This window comes from Alternaria dauci, chromosome 9 (assembly GCF_042100115.1).
Source record: "Alternaria dauci strain A2016 chromosome 9, whole genome shotgun sequence".
NCBI lineage: Eukaryota > Fungi > Ascomycota > Dothideomycetes > Pleosporales > Pleosporaceae > Alternaria > Alternaria dauci.
This window is the reverse complement of record NC_091280.1, coordinates 1,969,584-1,989,977: the sequence shown is the minus strand read 5'-3', so window position 1 is coordinate 1,989,977 and position 20,394 is coordinate 1,969,584. Positions and strand designations below refer to the sequence as shown.

Below are 20,394 nucleotides of genomic sequence, written 5' to 3'. Positions count from 1 at the left end.
TGCGCGTACAGGCTATATATTGCATAGTCACACGCGCGTTATCTCTCGTACGCGACACCCTCTGTCTTTCCCAATGCGACCAAAATATACCCCTATGCGACAACTGTGATGATCCGCCGATATCGAGAAGACAACTCCTGGAGGCCCATACGTCATCCATCATGGCGGGGTAGTCAGCCCTGCACTGTCTCTCTGCATGCCAGGCGTTTGGGGCCTACATCGTGCACGCTGGCTGTGGAAGCGAGGCTGCTATCGTGCAATCGCCCACCGCTCCTTTGCAAGGCGTTCAAACATGACAACTGCCAACGCGATAGCCCTTATCATGGTCCATCCTATCAAATGCAATGGGCCGATTTCGGGACCCTGGATTGTCTGAATGACTACCTTGGCTGTCCGAGACTACCCGTTCATCATCTTCCTCTCTTCGCACTCTGGACCCCGACACGCGCCTCATACGCCAGCCCGCGCTGAAAAGTCCGATTCACAGGTAAGTGTGGAGATTGTTCAGGCCGTTGGCACGTTTGGCAAACCTTCCCCATTCACAGAGCGGCGCGCTGTTCTCGTGACGCTTTCTCTAGTAAATATTAGTCATATTTCACAGCTTCCACAAAACTTTGCCTCGCACTCGATATCCATTGACCCCATTACAGCACCTTTACTGCACCTGTACCAGCACAATAACCAGACCAAACATTCAACATGGGCCGTCTTGAAGGCAAGAACTGCATCATCACCGGAGGCGCTGGGTAAGCACCGATCCCGCACGTACCACGGCACATTTCTGTTGCTATCCACAACACATTTTCTATCGCCATCTCATACAGTACTCTTTCATGTATCCCTGTTCCTTCGAAGGCTTCAACGCCATCTTTCATGTTCATTGATCTGGGAATCAAGACCATCCCCAAATTCATGCTCTGGCACCCGACGACCCACTAACGACATTCAGCGGCATCGGTCTCGAGACCGCCATCCTCTTTGCTCGTGAAGGCGCCAATGTTCTCCTTTGCGATATCTCCGGCCCGGCGCTGGAGAAGGCCTTGGCCAAGGTGAAAGAGGTAGTCCCAGAGGCCAAAAAGGTCGAGACCAAGATTACCGATGTTTCCAAGGAGGCCGATGTAAAGGCCATGGTCGAGCACGTGGACTCATGGGGTGGTCTGGATGTCCTGTTCAACAATGCCGGTATAATGCACGCCGATGATGACGATGCTGTCAACACACCCGAGAAGATCTGGGATCTGACACAAGCCATTAACGTCAAGGGCGTATGGTTCGGCTGCAAGCACGCAGTCAACAGCTTCAGGAAGCACGGCAAGAAGAAGACGAGTGTTATCAACACTGCAAGTGTCGTCGCATTGGTGGGTAGCGCAACACCACAGCTTGCATACACAGCCAGCAAGGGTGCCGTACTAGCCATGACACGGGAGTTGGCCATGGTCCACGCACGTGAGGGTTTCAGATTCAATGCGCTGTGCCCGGCACCGCTGAAGTACGTTCCTCCATGAACGAGACGCTAGTACGGACTACTGACAGCAGCAGCACACCACTCTTGCAGGACTGGCTTGGTGATGACCAAGCTAAGCGTCACCGTCGTGAAGTTCACTTCCCCACTGGCCGCTTCGGCGAGGCCATCGAGCAGGCCCAGGGTGTCGTCTTCCTCGCCAGCGACGAGAGCAGCTTCGTCAACGGTACCGACTTCGTTATCGACGGTGGTATGACCAGGTGCTACACCACACCTGACGGCCCGCCAATTGAGGCGCCCAAGAACAACGCACGATGAGCGCGCTCAGGGGCTTGGTTCGTCGAGGGCAGCGGAAGAGAGACGACTTGTACGGATAGTGAACGGTATCAACGAAGGATGAATGACACAGAAGATCAGACATGTACGATGAATAGCACTAGTGAAACATTTGGTGATCTACAAGAGGATATGTGGTTGATATGGGGAACAGCTACAGCGCAGCAGCTCTCCGCATCCGGTGTAGACCAGGACGCGACTGGTGCATCCATCGTAGAAGCTTACGGACGACTACCCACCGGACAAGAGTGCGCTGAGTGGCTACGGGCCTCTTTCCGCTGCGATCAACACTTGTTCCAAATTGCCCAAGAGCGTAAGGAGGAAGATTTATTAATTCGCTCGGACATGTCTGTCCGGATCTAGTTTAAGATAGAGTGAAATGATGCGGAAAAGTGATTCGCTCGGTGAAGTTTGCCTGCCTTGGTCGCTCTGAGTAGGAAACTAAGTTTCAGATGACCACGCGTCTTAGCGTTGTAGCGCCATTCAGGGTCCAGGGCCAGGATGCGACTTTGTTGGACACGCGAGATCTGGCCGTCAGCCCGCCGTCAGCCAATATGGACCGCATCACTGCACGTGCTGACAACGACTTTGCTGTCGTCTTCTACGGCACGCTCTGGGTAGCTGCCCTCTCTCTTATTTGGTTTACTTGCCGCGCGGATCCCGAGGAGCCTGTCAAGTATGCTATTGACACGCCTGAGCAAACCAAGAAAGGATGGAAGGGCCCGGTGCTCGAGAAGCCTCAGTTGAAGGTTTGTATACGCCGTGCTCGTTTCAGAGACGACAGCTGACTTGGAGCAGGTATCAGGCTCATCCTTGATCCAATGCTACGCCCCTGCGACCGGTGAAGCTCTTGGGCGCATCAACCCCTCTACGGCCGACGGTATCGACCGCGCAATCGCCAAAGCCAAAGCCGCGCAGGCACAATGGGCTCAGACAAGCTTCGTCCAGCGCCGCAAGGTGCTGCGCACTATGCTCAAGTTCATCCTCGAGAACCAAGAGGAGATTGCAAAGGTGGCATGCCTGGATTCAGGCAAGACTATGGTGGACGCAGCGCTGGGCGAGATTCTGGTGACGGTCGAGAAGCTGAGGTGGACGATCAAGCATGGAGAGAAGAGCCTGAAGTCTGAGAGGAGAGACACCAACTTCCTCATGATGTACAAGTGGAACGAGGTCGTATACGAGCCGCTGGGTGTTGTTGCAGCTTGCGTGAGCTGGAAGTAAGTGTCAGGCGTTGCTGTAACTGATGGATGCGTCTAACATCCCAACAGCTACCCCTTCCACAACCTCATAAGCCCCGTAATCGCCTCCATCTTCGCCGGCAACGCCATCATCGTCAAAGGCTCTGAGGCGACCGCCTGGTCCTCGTCGTACTTCGCCTCGATTGCTACCCGCGCCCTCGAAGCATGCGGCCACTCGCCCGACATCGTCCAATCCGTCGTCTGTTGGCCCGACGTTGCGGACCACCTCACCTCACATCCCTCAATATCACACATAACTTTCATCGGATCGCGACCAGTAGCGCACCATGTCTGCGCTTCAGCGGCAAAGGCATTGACGCCAGTTTGCGTGGAGCTAGGCGGCAAGGACCCAGCTATAGTCTTGGACGACCTCTCAAACAGCGACTTCAAGCGCGTAGCCAGTATCCTCATGCGTGGTACCTTCCAGTCTGCAGGCCAGAACTGCATCGGCATCGAACGCGTCATCGCCCTACCCAAAGTCTACGACCGATTCATCGAGTACCTCACACCCAAGATCCGCGCGCTCCGCCCAGGATCCATACTCAACGGCTCTGCAGACACCCCCATCGACATTGGCGCATCCATATCCGATGCAGGTTACTCCAAACTCGAAAGCCTCATCCAAGACGCTGTCAACAACGGCGCCCGCCTCCTCGCAGGTGGAAAACGCTACTCCCACCCCGACTATCCTCAAGGCCACTACTTCACCCCGACCTTCATCGCCGACGTCACACCCTCCATGGCGATTGCACAAACCGAACTCTTCGCCCCCGTCTTCCTCCTCATGCGCGCCGAATCCGTCGCAGACGCCATCTCCATTGCCAACAGCACCACCTACGCCCTGGGCTCCTCCGTCTTTGGCACCTCGACCCGCGACCTCGAGCTCGTTGTTCGATCTCTACAAGCCGGCATGGTCGCTGTCAATGACTTTGCTGTGTACTACATGGTTCAGATGCCGTTTGGCGGTACAAAGGGCAGTGGATATGGGAGGTTTGCTGGCAAAGAGGGACTGCGGAGTCTTTGCAATATGAAGAGTATTACGAGGGATCGTTGGGCATGGGCAGGGATCAAGACGGGGATTCCGCCGCCAATGGATATTCCGTTGAGGGGAGAGGGTGCTGGGGAGAAGGCGTGGAAGATGGCCCAGGGCATTGTTTGGTTGGGTTATGGGGATTTGAGGGGTAAGGTGAGGGGGCTGAGGGGGGTGTTGGGTTTATAGGTGGTGGTAGTGTAAGATGTGCTTAAACGGAGATAGTATATACATAATCATAAGACACATCGTTCGACATTAAGAGTGGATTGTATGCATTGCATAGGGGAACTATTCAGTATTGGCTCCAGTCTCTACTTTGATCTTGGAGAATCGTCTCATCAGAAAAGAAGCATAGGAGTATCTGGTCTTTCCCTGAGGAGTTTCGACCTAGATCTTCGAACAAACACCATCGACAGTGCAGGCGAACACTCCAGACTTTCCACCCATCGCACCCATGCTACCTGCTGCTGAAAATAGTGATGCAGCCACTAGCATGTACCTGGCACATGGTTTGCAAGTATCCCAATGCCTGACCACCAGCTCCAGCGCTCTGCAAGAAAGAGAACAAACTTCCTGCTGGCACGTTTCCAATTATCGACTGCCAGGCCACGGCAGCTGATCCTGGGCAACTTGTTAACACGAAGAGCGGAATACAAGAGGCCGTACTGTAATATACCTGCGGTCACACCTGCCATACCGAATCCGATGGGGGCAAGCAGGAGTGTGGGCAAGAGAGTGCAGATACCCATTGAGGCTATCTTGTTCACAATGTTGCGGAATCGCTCGTCGGTGTGGTATGCATCGTGGAAGTCAAAGTCGGGTGGGAACTCGAAGCCGAAGTCATGCCAGGGTTTTCCGAAGACCATGTTGAGATCTGAATGGGGGTTGTGGGTGTAACGAGAAGGTTTCCGATCACTAGATGGGAGGTTTGAAGGTCGAGATAGAGTTCTAGAGACCTGCGAACGCCTTTATATGCAACCTGTAAGATATGAGCGATGAGCGATGAGTGATGAACACATGAACTTTGAGAGAGACAAACAAGAAAGTGGAAGATAGGCTTAAGTATGGTGCTTTTGACTTACAAAGTATACAGCTCGTTGTTCATACAATCATTCCTCTAGTACTCATCCAGGTGCAAACAGTACAACTTGATGGCGATAACTGGTCGCTTACTGAGCTTTATTGCTAGCATCTCCATGCCTCCCATGAGGTCTCATAACTCATCTTCATTCGCGAATGGAGAAGCCTGCGCAAGCTATGCACCAAGATGCAAGCTACAGGCTTCAAATACCGCATCTCCAGTTGTGCCAAAATTGGGCTGTATGTGGCGCAGTCATGGCTCTGGAAGTGACAAGAGAAGTTTCACGATGTTTGTAGCGTTATCCATGGTCTTTCGCAATGCAATCCATGACTTCTCTGTTGGTAAATGGAGCATGGAAATGACCTAAAGAACTTCCAACAAGTCCGAACACGTGATTCGGGCATTCATGCAGCGAATGAGAGGTGTGGATCACCCCATAAAGTTGGTTCAGTCAGTGCCCGTGACAAAGGTAGTGGTAGTGTCTGAGTGTCGGCCATCTTCGGAAGCGGATTTCGACAACGGGGTCGTAGAATTGGTCGTCCTTTTAGACTTCTTCAATTGTTTGGTTGCGCCTACCGGAAACCGCTTCTTGCCGCCGCAGATGAGGCAAGTAACGACGAGAACATCTGCCCAAGGCTTCTTGCCACCTTTACTCGGATTTTCGACTGCCTGTTTGACAGTCCGCCCAGGAATGAGAACGGTGTTGCAGCTTTTGCACATGGAGCGTTTCAAGTCGACAGCGAGCCGTAGCTGACCTTTTCGCGATACTTGCTGCAGGTCTGATCCAAGCTCGAGTGCGAGCGGTGAGTGTCGCTGGGCCGCAGGCGCATCGTGAGCAAGACTTTCTTTGTCTTGTGCGACATCAATGACCAACTTGTCTTGGGCGGCCGTTTGCAGAGTCAGGTATGTGGCTGCTTGGTAAAGAAAAGTAGAACGAGCGTGCAGGTGCTTGTTAGGCATGCCCTTTGATTTGGGCGCTTTGACTTTGCTCATGATGGTTTCCGTGCTATGGTTGGATGCTTGTGTACGAACCCGTGGTTTCACGGTTGAAGAATGAGAGGTAGTACAAGGTCATGGAAGTGCTGCTCGCAAACACGGTTCGTGATTCGGTACCGTCCGTTTGCGGCCTAGTGTAGCGCCCAGCAAGACGGCCCGAGCTTTTTACCTCGACATCAGCGACCAGCGACCGCTCTTGTCCACCGCCCACCACGAACCTCCACCGCCTCAGCAACCTCGTCGAATTCGCGTGACTGTGAACTCGCGAAATACTTGCTGATTTCTTCTCTTCGTAGCTTTCAGTACATTACCGCGCTCCGGTACTCTCACCTCTCCACTTTGTTTCGCAGCCTTCCTTGCGACACGCGCAACCGCCAACTCTACACGACACCAGCACTCTCACCCCAACGCATAACCCATCATGTCTCACGAGGAAGACCTCATTGACTACTCGGACGAGGAGATCCAGACGACTGATGCGCCCGCCAACGGCAGCGCAGCTGCAAGCAAGGGCGGCCTCACCGCCGGTGACGCTGCCGGCGACAAGAAGGGCAGCTACGTCGGCATCCACTCAACCGGTTTCCGCGACTTCTTGCTCAAGGACGAGCTCGTACGAGCAATCACGGACTGTGGCTTCGAACATCCTTCCGAGGGTTAGTCTAATAATTCCCCTCAGCCTTATCCACCTATAAGCGTCTGTCCATCTACGAAACGAGCTCTGTCTACAATGCGCCCTGGTCTGTCTACATACGAGCAAAGTGGCGAGGGACCCAGTGCCTTCCGCTATCTACGGGCGTCGACGCGCACTGCATCACGGCGTGCGCAGCGGTATATGCATCAAGAAGCCTAGTGGTGCCCATTGGCTCACTTTCGTGGTCCCGAAGGACTGGTTTCCCAGGAGGAGTGCATGGTGCAGGTGTACAAGAGGAGGCACACCGTGAGCGTACGGGGAGGACAGACAGACTGGCACGCGCGCTAGATGGAATACCTCGGCTGCTCAAGATGGACGGACGCTTCGCTTCCCACGCTTCGTTTCGACCGCTTTAAAGACCATTCTGACATAACGTGTGCCCTACAGTCCAGCAAGTCACCATTCCCCAGGCCATTCTAGGAAACGATGTCCTCTGCCAGGCCAAGTCCGGTCTCGGAAAGACCGCCGTCTTCGTTCTCGCAACTCTCCAGCAGATGGACGAGAAGCCTGAGCCTGGTGTCGCCACTATCCTGGTCATGTGCCACACTCGCGAGTTGGCCTACCAGATCCGCAACGAGTACAACCGTTTCGCCAAGTTCCTGCCAGACGTCAAGGTCGGTGTTTTCTACGGCGGAACTCCCGTCCAGAAGGATATCGAGCTCCTCGGCAACAAGGACACTCACCCTCACATCATTGTCGGTACCCCCGGTCGTATCAACGCCCTTGTACGCGACAGGCATCTCCGCCTTGCCAGCCTGAAGCACTTCGTCCTTGACGAGTGCGACAAGATGTTGGACCAGCCCGGTCAGTAAACGTCCTCTATCCCGACCGACTCTTGCTAACACCCAATAGACATGCGCAACGACGTCCAGGCCATCTTCCGTGCTACTCCCCAGCACAAGCAGGTCATGATGTTTTCAGCCACGCTCAGCAAGGAGGTCCGCATTGTCTGCAAGAAGTTCATGCAGAACCCGCTCGAGATCTACGTCGACGACGAGAAGAAGTTGACACTTCACGGTCTCCAGCAATACTATATGAAGCTCGACGAGAAGGAGAAGAACCGCAAGCTCAACGACCTGCTCGACAGCTTGGAATTCAACCAGGTCATCATCTTCGTCCGTTCGACTCTTCGCTGCTCCGAGCTTGACAAGCTTCTTCGCGAGTGCAACTTCCCCAGCACTGCTGTTCACTCCGGAATCAGCCAAGAAGAGCGGTATGTACTCGACGGCTTCCGCTTGCTAGTTCAATGCTAATTTGTGTACAGTATCAAGCGCTACAAGGAGTTCAAGGAGTTCCAGACTCGTATCTGTGTCTCCACTGACATCTTCGGTCGTGGTATTGATGTCGAGCGTATCAACGTCGCCATCAACTACGACATGCCCGACAAGGCTGACGCCTACCTTCACCGTGTTGGTCGTGCCGGTCGTTTCGGAACCAAGGGTCTCTCCATCTCGTTTGTCAGCAGCCCCGATGACGAGGCGGTCCTCAAATCAATCGAGGAGCGTTTCCAGGTCGAGCTCCCAGAGTTCCCAGAGAACGGTGTCGACTCCGGCACCTACATGGATAACTAAGTGGTCACTTGAATGAAGTGACGGATGGTTACAGGAAAGGTTTTCTTTTGGACAAAAAAAGTCACTACTGAACTTCGATAGGTGTCGTTGATCGAAGCAGAACCGCTTTGCAGCGATCATGAAAGCAACGGCGCAGGTGGTTCTTGACTTCAAAGTTTGTTCTGTAATTTAGTTCTCAGAGGTAGCAGAGAAGCTATTGCCTCGCTGGGAGGAAACAAAGAAATCGATATACTATCTTCCGTCTATAACAAGGCCAGTTATCTAGTTCTAACACTAGTTATATGACCTTTACCGCTTCTTTTTCATGGTACTCATGTGGCTTGCTTACGTGTCCTCCTCAACGAGGGAAATAGACCATGTGCTCCGTTATTGATAACGTGATCTTCACCGACAGTAGTTCTAGCCTTTCTTCGTTACGTGTTGGCGTACCTTGATTTTCTTTGCTTTACGCGCGGTGTTTCGGTTGGGCTCAATGGCCTTCGGCTCGGCGGATCGTAAAAGCAAATGGTGGAGATCTCGTTTCAAGAGCTACCACGGGCGGGAGAAGTAAAGAGAACAAGGCTAGGTATAATGGTTCATAGCTCTTGCTATCTAATTATAGGGACTTTTGTGCTTGCTTTGGTTCAACAAGTTCATGTTCACGGTACAGCGGCCGGACGTGTCTGTATTTTGTACTGAGATATTGCATGTGCTTAGGTTTAGAAACTGTTCAAGACGTAGAAAGGCTATTGCTTGTTTATTGTCAAAGATAAGGAGTTGGTACGGGCAGCGGGGACGCGTATTTGTTGGAGACTCTGACAAGCATGACCCATAGTCAGCAGACAACAATGTGTAGGAACTAGACTAGACCCTTCTTTTGTTTGTTCTATCCGTTTGCTACCAAGTCGCGTCTTGAGTTGTTGGCGAGCAACTACACGGACTGACAAGATAAGGGTTCAAGCAGTGTTTGCGGGACGACACACGGCTTGATGCCGGAGCGGTAGCGACCTGGGCCAACAAGCTGGTATCACCAGACTGTTTTTTCAAGTGCAATATGTTATCCGAATGTCGTGATTATTGCCACCCAACAATGGTTCTTTACCATGGAACTGCAGTCTTGAAACCCATAGAAGTAATATACTTGCGCGCTCTGGTTGAACTGAATGTTTGTAATGGACCCCAGGATATTCCGAGTAAAGTCATGTATTCATATCGTGATCCTGAGGCTATGTTTACACAAGAACGTAACGTGGCAACCGTCTCCATGATCACTGGTCATGTCAGGTCTCTCCATATCCAACAGTGTTAAGACACACATCCAATAAACATTAGCTCACGTTACAAACGTTTCGTCCGGTGCCTTCGGACGAAGAGCCAGAACCTGTTCGCCATCTTGCCTGAATCTCGTCCTCCACATGGTGTATACTAGAGCTGCCTATATCATAGGCGTCGTATAACCTACCAACTGCGGATATAAGCACAGTAACATGTAAAGAAGTATGCGCCATTGGGTCAGCAACAAAAAGTTGGCAGGATGCCTGCTGGCCCTATATACTGGTCCTTCTCACAGGCAAGATCTGTCGCAGAAGCTCATCTCGCTTCTGCATCTCGTGCGAGCATTGGCGGCGTCTCCGTACGTGCATGTAACCAGTCATTACGATTAGATAGACGTTGGAATATGGTTGCGGAGCAAGCGACCAAAGCCGCGGACCCTTTTTATACAAGGCGATTGGTGAGTTTGTCCTACATAGAACATAGCCAGCAAAGGGGGATTATTGGTATCCCTTTAGCCGGTAACAAGAAGGTAGCAAGGCTAGCGGGCGGTGTGTGTGTGCGGGAGACAAATGTTTGAGAGATGCATGCTGCGTATCGCGACCACAATCCGTAAGGTCGGGCGCAACATTAGGCGAAGATCACCACGTTGCTATTTCGATATCTCTGTTGCGGAAATTCATGATGTGAAGATCGACGGCGGCGACCCAGTCCCTTGTTCGGCAGCCGCGCACAATACCGGCCCGCAGTGGCGCCACATGTCAGGAACAAGACCGAAGTGACTCGCTTGGCGGGGCGGCGTTCAGGAGCACGAGCGAGGACGCCAGGAACGGTTAGTGATGTCGAAATGAGACATGGGTAACGAAATGTCGGAGGGCTGAAGCCGCGGACATTTGTGATTCGATAAGAGGTAAAGGGATGCAGAGTCGTGTTTCAATAGATGCAGTGACGATCATAAGACATGGACTCAACTCGCGAGCATGTGGCAAGACTTTGTCGCCTCTGTGCAGGTGATGTTCCAGAGAATGAGAGAGAGCAACGAACGATGCGCGATAAGGATGCGGTTCTATTTTGAGATTTGGGCGAACGTCCCGTCCAAAACTGGTTTCCTCACCGGATATGATAGGGTTCTGCGTTATAGGGCAGGGCTTGGAAATCGCAATTATCATTTCCCATATGCCTTCCATCGCATTCATGTGGCGTTTCGACTGTTGTGTTAGCGAGTGCGTGATTTCTGTGGAGGTGATTGAAACGTCAAAAGTTCCCCGTACCCCGTGGACACCGTGGACACGCCGCATATCATCAGACGCAGCGGCCGTTGGATGGACGGCATGGATCTTTGTCCGGCGCGATTTCTCACGTCCCAAGAAAACTTTGAACGGCGGGAGGATACGAAGTACGAGATCCCTTGCTCCAGGCGCCGGGGATGGAGGCACAAGGCGCGAATGCTTGATTAGGTTAGAACAATAAGCTTTTCAATGTTACGGACGAAATGGAACAATCAACCCCCGCCTGCTGGCTCCCGCTGTCAGAGCCGACGGTGCCGCATTGCAGCTTTTTGCCCAATATTTGGTAGAACGAGTGTAGGAGCAGCTCCGTCGTCCAATTGAGTAAAAGGGCTGGCTGGGAATACCTGGAGCGGGTGTGAGATGGCTTTGATGTCATTTGTGACGAAATTAGATGGATTGACTCGGCAATTGCGACTACAACTGAATGTCGTTAGGAAGTTGCGTGTGGTCAAGTCAGAGGTAAGTGCCTCTAGGAAGGAGCGGTCACGTCTGAAGCGAGATCTCGATTGTAGTGGATCGAGAGTTGACGGCGCAAGAGCGATGGTTTCGCTTGCAGATAAGCCTGCGCAGGTTGAGCGTCTGAAGCATATGAATTGCAGTTGTGTCGGTACAGAAAATAGCCGCTTGAAGCAGTGATCATTGCCTGTGATTCGCGCATGTCTTGGCGAGATGTCCTATCCAGGAGCAAGACGTGGATCTGCTGCACCAAGCAATTTCACAGGCTGATGAGTGAGTGCGATTGACGCGGCTGGTGGCGCACTGGAATGTGGCGACAGCGAGAGCTAATATTGATGCGCTGCAGATTGATAGGTTGCTCAACCTCAGACACGGTGACCGCTGTGTTGCTCATGTCGTGTTGGCACACGTACCCGAAACCATGTCGGCAACTCTAGCTATGGTCTGATTTTGTCAGTTTAAAACCGGCTCGGGTGCGGGAAGCCAGTCGAGCCGCGCATTTCCAGTCGGTGGATTAGTCGCTGGTATTGTACAGTAGTGGCTTCGGGCGGTACTGCCGCTGGGTCGCAGTGAGGTATGGTTGAAAAGACCGACTCGAAGCTACTCAGTTGACCCACTAGCTATTGCTGTGCGAGGACTAAACTTGTAGCAGCAAGCAGCGGGCGTAATCAAGTTTCCGAAAGGACCAAACGGCCCAGGTGGAAATTGCTACAAGGCCCTATCTGACCGGGAGCTGTATCTCGGACAGCGGCAGCCCCTTTTGGAAGATTTTCAGGCTGCCCGTTGAGCAGTCAGCCAAGGATGGGAATTGACAGCGGTTGCACGGCCCCCAGTTCGACGGTGGAATAAGCGTTGGGACAGTCTGTCTTGGCTGGGACAGCGTAGCGAACGTCGACGTCAGACGCGTGGAGTCTGCAGTGACGGTAAGTTTGATTGGTGCTATGCCGGTTGGGGGTTGGCGCTGACGGTAGTGAATTGTGAACCAGACGCGCAAAGGTGGTTGAGGCAGCGTGGCAGCGTCGTGTACATATCAAGGGCTGCATCAGACTAGCCACGGCCGGCACATTCTCGACACAAGACGCGAGGTGCAGTAGGTTTTCGTGATAGGCGAAGGCTTCGGATCGCCGAGTGCATGTGGGCGAAGCGGATCTCCATGGGCTGGCCGGGATGATGCCGCGCAAGCATCAATCTGCCAGGGCTGGCGATGTGGGTTTGTTTGTTTCCAAAGTGATTTCGCAACACGCACGCGACGCTTGTCAGTGTTTGCAATGCGACAAGAGAGAGAGGCAAGCAACTGAGGGCTGCTTTCCGCAGTGCACGACCTGCGCAGCTGCACGCTGGAAGGGGATCTGCCGTCGCAGCACCACAGCATGGGCGCGCCACACCGCGCATGTGCCTTTTTTATGAAGCAAAAAAACAATGACGACGGGCACGGCCCCGCCCATAATAAATCAGCGATGGATTTGGCGTCGACAGCGATAAGTGCAGGGCCTGTGCCCAAAGCCCTCTAGTGGGCACCGGCAGGCAGGCAGTCAGGCAGGCAGGCAGTCAGCGCGATATCAAGCCGGTGCAGCTCTGGGTTGGCAGCGCAGGCCAGCAACCTTGTCTCTACCATTCTCCAAGCCTCTGCCCTTCCCCCCCTCCCAAACATTCTGCTCCCTCTATTCTGCATTGCGTCTTTGCTACCTGCGTCCATTCGCTTTGTCGGAGAATCTGCCGTGGAACCCGTGTCCAGCTGTGTGCTCCTTCTCACGCTGACCCGACTGCAGTAGTCGTGGTAGCTTCCCTCACCCTCCGCCGTCTGCGCCCGTCACGACCCAGTCCGTCCTATCTTGTCCTGTCCTGCCTCTTACCCGCGCCTCTCACTTAATGTTCTGTTACGAGTCGCCCCAGTGATCCATCTCTCCAGGCCTCCGCACACTCGTTTCCGCTACTATCTTAATCGATAATTTCCTGCCGCTGTCCCTTGTTGCACGCCAGCTGCGCTACACGGAAGCGCGCTCCCAACGCCAACTTTTTGGCCCTTCACCCTCGCCTCCGACGCTGCTGCTCCCGCCCATCCGCTCCGACTACCCACCCAAGGCGACTCCGACATGGCTCCAGCAGTCCCCCGATTACGCATTCTGTCAGGTGCGTTATATTTCCAGCGGGCGTCGCACTGCTGCCGAGGGCGTCCACCACCCTAGTCCTCGCACACGCTCTGCTTGTTCCTGTATTCGCGGCCCATGCCCCACGTCTGCTCTTGCACCTTTGGGCACTCGGCCGCGTCCTCGCCGCGACTGAACAATTGCTGACCATCTGCAGTGGGCGGTAATGCCGTCTCGGCCTTCTTGTCATGGCGACTGCAAGCAACAAATGCCTGCGACGTGACCCTCGTATGGAAGTCGGGATACGAGAGCGTCGCCCAGTACGGCATATCCTTCAAGTAGGCCGTCCAACCAACGTACTTGCCCCAAATGGCCTCTGACAGCTCACAGATCTGCACTCTACGGCAATGAGCGGTTCAAGCCCCATGCTGGTACGCTCGCCAGGCTCCTTCCACCCCTAGATTACAGCTGACACCCCTCGCAGTCGTCCGCACTCCCGAAGACGCCGCCCATTCTTCCAAGCAGCCTTTTGACTACGTCCTCCTTTGCGTAAAAGCCCTGCCCGATGTATACGATATCGCCAACATCATCGAGTCGGTCGTCTCTCCTCAGCATACGTGCATCCTTATGAACACCACACACAGCCTTGGCGTCGAATCATATCTCGAGCAGCGTTTCCCCACAAACGTAGTGCTTTCATTGGTATCTGGAGCAGAAATTTCGCAGCTTGGAGCTAGCGAATTCGAACACAAGGGCGCGACCGATATCTGGGTTGGTCCTGCCAACAAAAACGCAAACATCCCGCCGCAGATCCAATCAGACATGGCTGAGGCCCTGGCCATGACGTTGAGCTCTGGACAGGTTGACTGCAAGGTCTCCTCCAACATACGACAACAGCAGTACGAGCGAATGATAGGGTATGTCATATATTGTATGGTCGTACATCATCCACTAACGTGACACAGTCCAATCGCTTTCCACCCCGCCAGTGTTGTATTCGAAACACCCAACCACGCTGAGTTGATGGAGAAGGTTGGCGTACGCGCCCTCGTGACCGGAGTGCTCGATGAGATGATTGCACTCGCCAAAGCCTCAGACTGCACATTTCCCGCCGACTTCCGCGAAACGACGCTCCAGGAGTTCACACGCCCGCAAGAGAACAACAGCACTATGTGGATGGACTTCGAGGCGAAGCGACCCATGGAAATTGAGACCTATCTTGGATCCCCTTTGAAGCTCGCACAAGAAGCTGGTGTTGCAGTGCCTCGGATTGAGACACTATACGCCACACTCCATCATCTCAACCTCGTCAACCGAACCCGTCCGGCCGCTCCGGTCGCTGCCACACAATCTCCTCAGAATGGCATGCAGCCACCACCCAGACAATCTTCAGCGCCAATGCCTCGCGGGCCCCCTGTTAAAGGCCTAATGATGAACGGCAATGGTCCCATGAACGGTGGCCCGCGCCCCGGAAGCCGGGCTCCTTCAATCAACGGAGGTCCTCCAATGATGCGTCGCGGCCCACCTCCAGGCCCTAATGGCTATCCCCCAAGGATGAATGGAGCTCCCAATGGCCAACGACGTCCCTCATTCGAGGAGAACGGCAACTTGGAGGAATTTTCGCATCTGATGCTCTATGATGATATGGTTCCTGATGGTGCTGTGAACGGAGGCCCTTACGAGAGCGCTGTAAACTCTTCCAACAACCTGTCACTTCGCGAACGGGAACTGATGCTGAGGCAGAGAGAATTGCAAATCAGAGAACAGGAAATGAATATGCGAGGCGGTCCACCAATGGGTCGCGGTGGCCCTGGCCCAATGGGTCCTCCGATGGGACCCATGGGCCCCATGGGCCGTGGTCGAGGACGACCTCCGCCACCCCAATCAATGGCTGGCTTCGACGACGATGACGACGACGGCGATGACTACTTTGATCCCATGGGAGGTCGCGGTGGTCCGATGATTGACCCCGACAACTTTGACATGATGAGCGTAACCTCACGTCGCAATCGATCAGCTCCTAGTGCTAAGCAGATTCGCAACAACCCTGAGAACGCCGGCTTTGCTACTGGACCCAGCAGAGGAGGACGCAACCCATTTATGCGCCCAGGAATGAACAAGAATCGGAGTAGTGCTCGGTTGATGGCAGACGTTCCCGGTCTCCACGACTCGATCATGAACAATCCCCTTATGGGCTACTCATCGGATCGCTACGGACACGTCGATCGCGGCGCTATGGGCGCGCAATCCAGAACCAACTCACTGACATCAGCTCGTCTAGATGAGCTCTCAGGCGGCGGGGGCTACGGTGCTTACCCAACGCCGAACAGCCGCCGTATGAGCCAGTCACCTGGTAACCCTCTCAGCCCAGGCCCGCGACCCATGGGCCGACCATCACCGCCAAACGGGTTTAATGGCATGCCTCCCAATGGAATGCCTCCTAACGGGCGGCGGCCGTCGCCCCCCGGCATGGGGCAGCCAGCACCAAGACATCCTCCTGGCCAAGGAAACGCGGTGGCGCCACAACAGGTTGAACAACATGCTGGGGTGAGCAATCTATACCCGCCCAAGTCACGTCCCCAAGTTCGCAGTCTGACTGGAAGCGCCTCAAATAGTTCCGCTAGCGCAAAAGCCGAAGATTCGACGGAAAACTCTGCGCACAGCAGTCAAAGCAGCCTCGGACCCCGTCCTCCGGTCGCGGTTCAGCAACAGGAATAAGTGTTCGACTCAGATTTGGCGGTCATTGGTTTTGAATGTTGATATTTTGCATTGACACTGTTTCAACTTGGGCGACATTGGCGAAATCATCTACTGGTTCTCAATCGACACATCCTTTCTCTTTCAAAGACGGCCAGCCGAGCGGGCTAGACGTCTCTTTCATCACCTTCTTCCACAAACACGCATACGCACCGAATCATCACCATCCGACGGACCACAATCCCAAGGAAGTCTGGGGGGCCTCATGGACAGCCCGCGGCCCGCTCAGATGGTGGATGTCTAATGACGAATAGAATTGGGCCGGGAAGGGACACATTTTGACGTACACAATCCGGCCTCACACGACTGGAGCCGTTGCTTTCGGGGTTTCTCTTTTGTCTATATCGTACATACTTGTAGAACGCTCTTACGGCGGCGGCGACAGCAGCAGCCTCTCCTTTTCTCCTTCACACACAGACTGTGGCAGCCCGCTAATCAAGTTTTCTTTTCTCGTTTGCATGGGTTATATGCTCAGTGGAGGTTGGGTTATTTTCCCTTACCACTTGCTTGCGATACTACGGAGTTTTCGATACATGCATATGGATTTTATCTGCTCGTTCTTTGTAGCCATTCATTTCTTTTGTTCGCCCGAGGGGCTTGACCTATTCCCAAGTGCTGTGTATGACTACCATAGCTACACAAGCGGTAACAAGTATCATGTTGGCGGCTGGATGGAGAAAGCATTTCGTAGTTGAGCATATGTAGGCCGACGAGCACAAAAGCAAGCAAGACGTTCCTTTGTCTAGAAGATACAGGATTGCATTGTGAAGAGACGCAAAGAAGCGATCGAATCTACCCAGACAGGATCGTGCCGCCGTTTCGGGCCAGCCGCCTACGTAAATCGTGGTTAGTACGTGGATGGGCACGTGCTCCAACTCCTCACTTCACGATGCCGACGGCTAGACGACTGCTCGTTCCAATCGCTAGCGCAACCAGCCGCGTGAACGCCTTCCTCAAGCAAGACAATGTTCTCGTTCCGCCTTTAAACCAATTGCACGCCCCTAACGTGATCGTGCCTCGTATCGCAACGCGTTGGCATGCAAGTGATGGTGTTGGTGCATGGTAATTGCATGCCCAAGCTTGCCTACCCCTCGTTCTCCGTCATAGCTGGACAACGCGGGGCAGCATGAGCGTCAGCTCGCTGTCACGCTCCAATAAAGCCACGCGCCCGCTTCAGAGCGCGACAGAAGGCGCGTGTCCTGATCGACCAGGACCTACACGAAGTCTTTTCGCGACCCACACGGTAGCCACCGTTCTCGTCCTGCTACTAGCGCTGGGTACCGGTTTCTTCGTACCCCACCTCCCACACGCCCTCGTACGCACTGTTACCAACAAGCAGGCTCCTTCCTTCACTCTCCGCAACCCGATTGTCCTACAGGAACCTGCCATCTGCCCAAAGCCCGAACCTCAGGTCGAGTTCGTCGGCACTTTCAACACCCAACACAAGCGCAGTATGACACTCGCAGACCAGGCGAAGCGCGTCGCCGCCGAGTTCGAGTTTGACGACAATGCCGTCAACAAGGCCGTCAAGGAGTTTATTCGGGAGATGGGTATGTATGAGAATACCTTTTGGGCAATTGATTGCTGACGACGCGCAGACGAGGGCCTGGAGAAGACAGGTACCGAAATGAGCCAGATCCCGACATACGTCACTGCCGTTCCCAATGGTACGGAGAAGGTACAGCTTCGATATGCGCGAGTGTTTGCTCCTGTCTAATACTGTACAGGGCCTATACATGGCCGTCGATTTGGGCGGCACCAACTTCCGCGTCTGCTCCATCCAACTTCACGGCAACACCACCTTTTCACTCACCCAGAGCAAAGTAGCCATCCCGCGCGAGCTTATGGTCGCAAAGACATCCAAGGAGCTCTTCTCCTTCCTCGCGAAACAGATCGAAGCCTTTTTGAAACTGCACCACGAAGAACACTACACCGGCACGCTCAGGCGCAGAGAAGGAAAGGAAGGTGAACCACAACATGAGGAGATCTTCAACCTGGGTTTTACCTTTTCGTTCCCGGTTCAACAGATAGGAATCAACAAGGGTATGCTGATGCGCTGGACAAAAGGTTTTGACATCCAAGATACGGTCGGCAAGGACGTGTGCGCCCTGCTCCAGCAGGAGATTGATGAGCTTCATCTCCCCGTCAAGGTGGCTGCTTTGGTGAATGACACTGTCGGAACTCTCATGGCGCGCTCCTATACATCGCCGGGCAAGACCGGTACATTACTCGGTGCAATTTTCGGAACCGGTACCAACGGAGCCTACGTCGAGAAGCTGGAAAAGGTCACCAAGCTCACCAAGGACAAGAACGGTGGCGAATACGACAAGTCGACAGGAGAGATGATTGTCAACACTGAGTGGGGCAGCTTTGACAACTCGCTCCGTACTTTGCCCAACAGCCCGTACGATATTCAGCTTGACAAGGACTCTGTTAACCCCGGAATTCAAATGTTCGAGAAGCGTGTCTCAGGCATGTTCTTGGGGGAACTTCTACGTCTTGCTTTGCTAAAGCTGATCAAGGACCCTGCTGTTCCTCTTTTCACTGATGACAATTCGTCCTCCAACGATGTTCACAGCACCACACAGATTCACGATAGCAGCCCGATATGGAAGCAGTGGGGTCTTGACACGAGCTTCCTCAGCGTATGCGCCGGCGACAACAGCCCTGGCTTCCGTATGCTGCGACAGACGCTCGACAAGGACTATGACATCTCCGCTGTCAGCGCTGAGGATGCAGAGGCGGTTCGCGAAATCGCTGGAGCGATCGGTCGCCGTGCTGCCCGTCTGGCTGCGGTCGCCATTGCCGGTACCATTATTAACACTGGTCGTTTGAATACGTCCTCAGGTTCCGCTACCACGGAGCAGAAATCAGGCATCGAGCCCGCACGTGGAGAAGTTGATGAAGGTGAAGGCGATGAGATTGACATTGGTGTCGATGGCTCGCTGGTAGAGTTCTACCCCAACTTTGAGGAGTACATTCGTGAGGCGCTACGTGCGATACCCGAGATTGGTGCAAAGGGCGAGAAGAGGGTCAGGATCGGTATTGCGAAGGACGGATCTGGTGTCGGTGCCGCGCTTATCGCGCTTGTCGCTGGGAACGTTGGCGCACCACAGTAGGTGAGGTTGCTTGAGACAACGATTTGAATGTGGGACATATAGCACATGAGCGCTCTGTTGTGTAAATGAATTTTGGAAACGAAACGACGCGTATTTTTTACAGCATGCGTACTTCTTGCCTGATCAATGCGTTGCTCCCTGCTATAGCTTTACAGTACGACGCTGCTACTGTCTTTGTTCATTGATTTGGGATAATCCTTCGCTCAAAGAAATCGATGACGCATGATCTTACATGTGGACCCACTAAGAAGCGTGACTCCACTGCCCCCACCATGATTCTTTGTGTCGCCCTCCGGATGAGTAAAAGCTTCCACTTAAGCGTCAAGTCTGTCGGATCGCTTAGCCTGCGTTCTATATTGTACAATTTGTGAAATGCTCATCAACCACATCACAGCCCGGCTGGCACAGTAAGAACTCACCGTTCCTACTACCACAACTCAAACAGTTGACTAACGGGCTTCTTCAGATTGGTTAGCGCGTGAGACTTTTAATCTCAAGGCTCAGGGTTCGGTACGCAACCTCGAAATTCCTAATTTCGAATCACCCCACTAACGAGTCGCAGAGTCCCTGGTCGGGCGAAATTGCTTTTTTGCCTCTTTGACAGCCTATCTTCCCACTATCCACGCTCTTGTGTAGTGTGATGGAATGCTAGTGTTTTTTTTTTTTGCTGTTAAATTTTGAGACCTCAAACCTGTGATGCTGTGGCGGTTATTTCACACATTGTTGTATTATTTGTTGGTACACTTGATCAATGTTATGGTTTCCGTTACTGCAATAAAAACATAAATCATCCGTCTTTCAGTCGCTAAAAGTGTGCAGGGTGAGTAGTACTATTTGTCATGGTCAAGCATACGATGCTTGATTCCCTCCTTCAGCTGATTCGCGGTCTTCTTGCTCTGAACCGATACATTGGTACAACCCGAGTTGAGCTTCTTCATACTTTCCAATGCAACAGTTGATAGAGATTGTGCATGATGACGCTGCCATTCGTCGTTGTCGTCTTGTTGCCAAGTTCGCAGCTGGTGAT

The 20,394-nt window shown here is 53.4% G+C and overlaps 6 protein-coding genes across 6 annotated transcripts; 5 read left to right on the top strand and 1 right to left on the bottom strand.

Moving 5' to 3' along the window:
- Window positions 1-59: 59 nt before the first annotated feature.
- ACET3X_009342 (uncharacterized protein) lies at window positions 60-2,136 on the top strand. Its single transcript, XM_069455526.1, has 4 exons — window positions 60-487; window positions 651-746; window positions 950-1,489; window positions 1,540-2,136. The coding sequence occupies exons 2-4, from the start codon at window positions 700-702 to the stop codon at window positions 1,778-1,780; spliced, it is 828 nt and encodes a 275-aa protein (XP_069303419.1). The 5' UTR covers window positions 60-487; window positions 651-699; the 3' UTR covers window positions 1,781-2,136.
- Window positions 2,137-2,323: 187 nt separating this feature from the next.
- Window positions 2,324-4,255, top strand: ACET3X_009341 (uncharacterized protein; the record flags this gene model as incomplete). The annotated part of the gene is made up of 3 exons (XM_069455525.1): window positions 2,324-2,547; window positions 2,597-3,015; window positions 3,067-4,255. The coding sequence occupies exons 1-3, from the start codon at window positions 2,353-2,355 to the stop codon at window positions 4,253-4,255; spliced, it is 1,803 nt and encodes a 600-aa protein (XP_069303418.1). The 5' UTR covers window positions 2,324-2,352.
- A 271-nt stretch (window positions 4,256-4,526) lies between these two features.
- On the bottom strand, window positions 4,527-4,935 carry ACET3X_009340 (uncharacterized protein; the record flags this gene model as incomplete). Its single annotated transcript, XM_069455524.1, has 2 exons — window positions 4,527-4,690; window positions 4,746-4,935. 2 exons carry the CDS (start codon window positions 4,933-4,935, stop codon window positions 4,527-4,529), a joined length of 354 nt encoding a protein of 117 aa, XP_069303417.1.
- A 1,404-nt stretch (window positions 4,936-6,339) lies between these two features.
- On the top strand, window positions 6,340-8,702 carry ACET3X_009339 (uncharacterized protein). The gene is made up of 4 exons (XM_069455522.1): window positions 6,340-6,799; window positions 7,225-7,641; window positions 7,690-8,050; window positions 8,102-8,702. The coding sequence occupies exons 1-4, from the start codon at window positions 6,568-6,570 to the stop codon at window positions 8,406-8,408; spliced, it is 1,317 nt and encodes a 438-aa protein (XP_069303416.1). The 5' UTR covers window positions 6,340-6,567; the 3' UTR covers window positions 8,409-8,702.
- Window positions 8,703-12,994: 4,292 nt separating this feature from the next.
- On the top strand, window positions 12,995-17,021 carry ACET3X_009338 (uncharacterized protein). The gene is made up of 6 exons (XM_069455521.1): window positions 12,995-13,534; window positions 13,709-13,829; window positions 13,882-13,922; window positions 13,976-14,408; window positions 14,457-16,038; window positions 16,107-17,021. The coding sequence occupies exons 1-6, from the start codon at window positions 13,498-13,500 to the stop codon at window positions 16,113-16,115; spliced, it is 2,223 nt and encodes a 740-aa protein (XP_069303415.1). The 5' UTR covers window positions 12,995-13,497; the 3' UTR covers window positions 16,116-17,021.
- A 149-nt stretch (window positions 17,022-17,170) lies between these two features.
- ACET3X_009337 (uncharacterized protein) lies at window positions 17,171-19,470 on the top strand. The gene is made up of 3 exons (XM_069455520.1): window positions 17,171-17,798; window positions 17,847-17,926; window positions 17,976-19,470. Exons 1-3 carry the CDS (start codon window positions 17,375-17,377, stop codon window positions 19,365-19,367), a joined length of 1,896 nt encoding a protein of 631 aa, XP_069303414.1. The 5' UTR covers window positions 17,171-17,374; the 3' UTR covers window positions 19,368-19,470.
- Window positions 19,471-20,394: the final 924 nt, after the last annotated feature.

Bases quoted from the DNA above. Each gene is read 5' to 3' on its own strand.
- ACET3X_009342 (XM_069455526.1), top strand. From the start codon at position 700: ATGGGCCGTCTTGAAGGCAAGAACTGCATCATCACCGGAGGCGCTGG. The intron at 747-949 runs GTAAGCACCGAT...AACGACATTCAG, and splicing joins ATCATCACCGGAGGCGCTGG to CGGCATCGGTCTCGAGACCG. The intron at 1,490-1,539 runs GTACGTTCCTCC...TGACAGCAGCAG, and splicing joins CTGTGCCCGGCACCGCTGAA to CACACCACTCTTGCAGGACT.
- ACET3X_009339 (XM_069455522.1), top strand. From the start codon at position 6,568: ATGTCTCACGAGGAAGACCTCATTGACTACTCGGACGAGGAGATCCAG. The intron at 6,800-7,224 runs GTTAGTCTAATA...TGTGCCCTACAG, and splicing joins CTTCGAACATCCTTCCGAGG to TCCAGCAAGTCACCATTCCC. The intron at 7,642-7,689 runs GTCAGTAAACGT...AACACCCAATAG, and splicing joins CAAGATGTTGGACCAGCCCG to ACATGCGCAACGACGTCCAG.
- ACET3X_009338 (XM_069455521.1), top strand. From the start codon at position 13,498: ATGGCTCCAGCAGTCCCCCGATTACGCATTCTGTCAG. The intron at 13,535-13,708 runs GTGCGTTATATT...GACCATCTGCAG, and splicing joins CCGATTACGCATTCTGTCAG to TGGGCGGTAATGCCGTCTCG. The intron at 13,923-13,975 runs GTACGCTCGCCA...CACCCCTCGCAG, and splicing joins GCGGTTCAAGCCCCATGCTG to TCGTCCGCACTCCCGAAGAC.
- ACET3X_009337 (XM_069455520.1), top strand. From the start codon at position 17,375: ATGAGCGTCAGCTCGCTGTCACGCTCCAATAAAGCCACGCGCCCGCTT. The intron at 17,799-17,846 runs GTATGTATGAGA...GACGACGCGCAG, and splicing joins GGAGTTTATTCGGGAGATGG to ACGAGGGCCTGGAGAAGACA. The intron at 17,927-17,975 runs GTACAGCTTCGA...AATACTGTACAG, and splicing joins TTCCCAATGGTACGGAGAAG to GGCCTATACATGGCCGTCGA.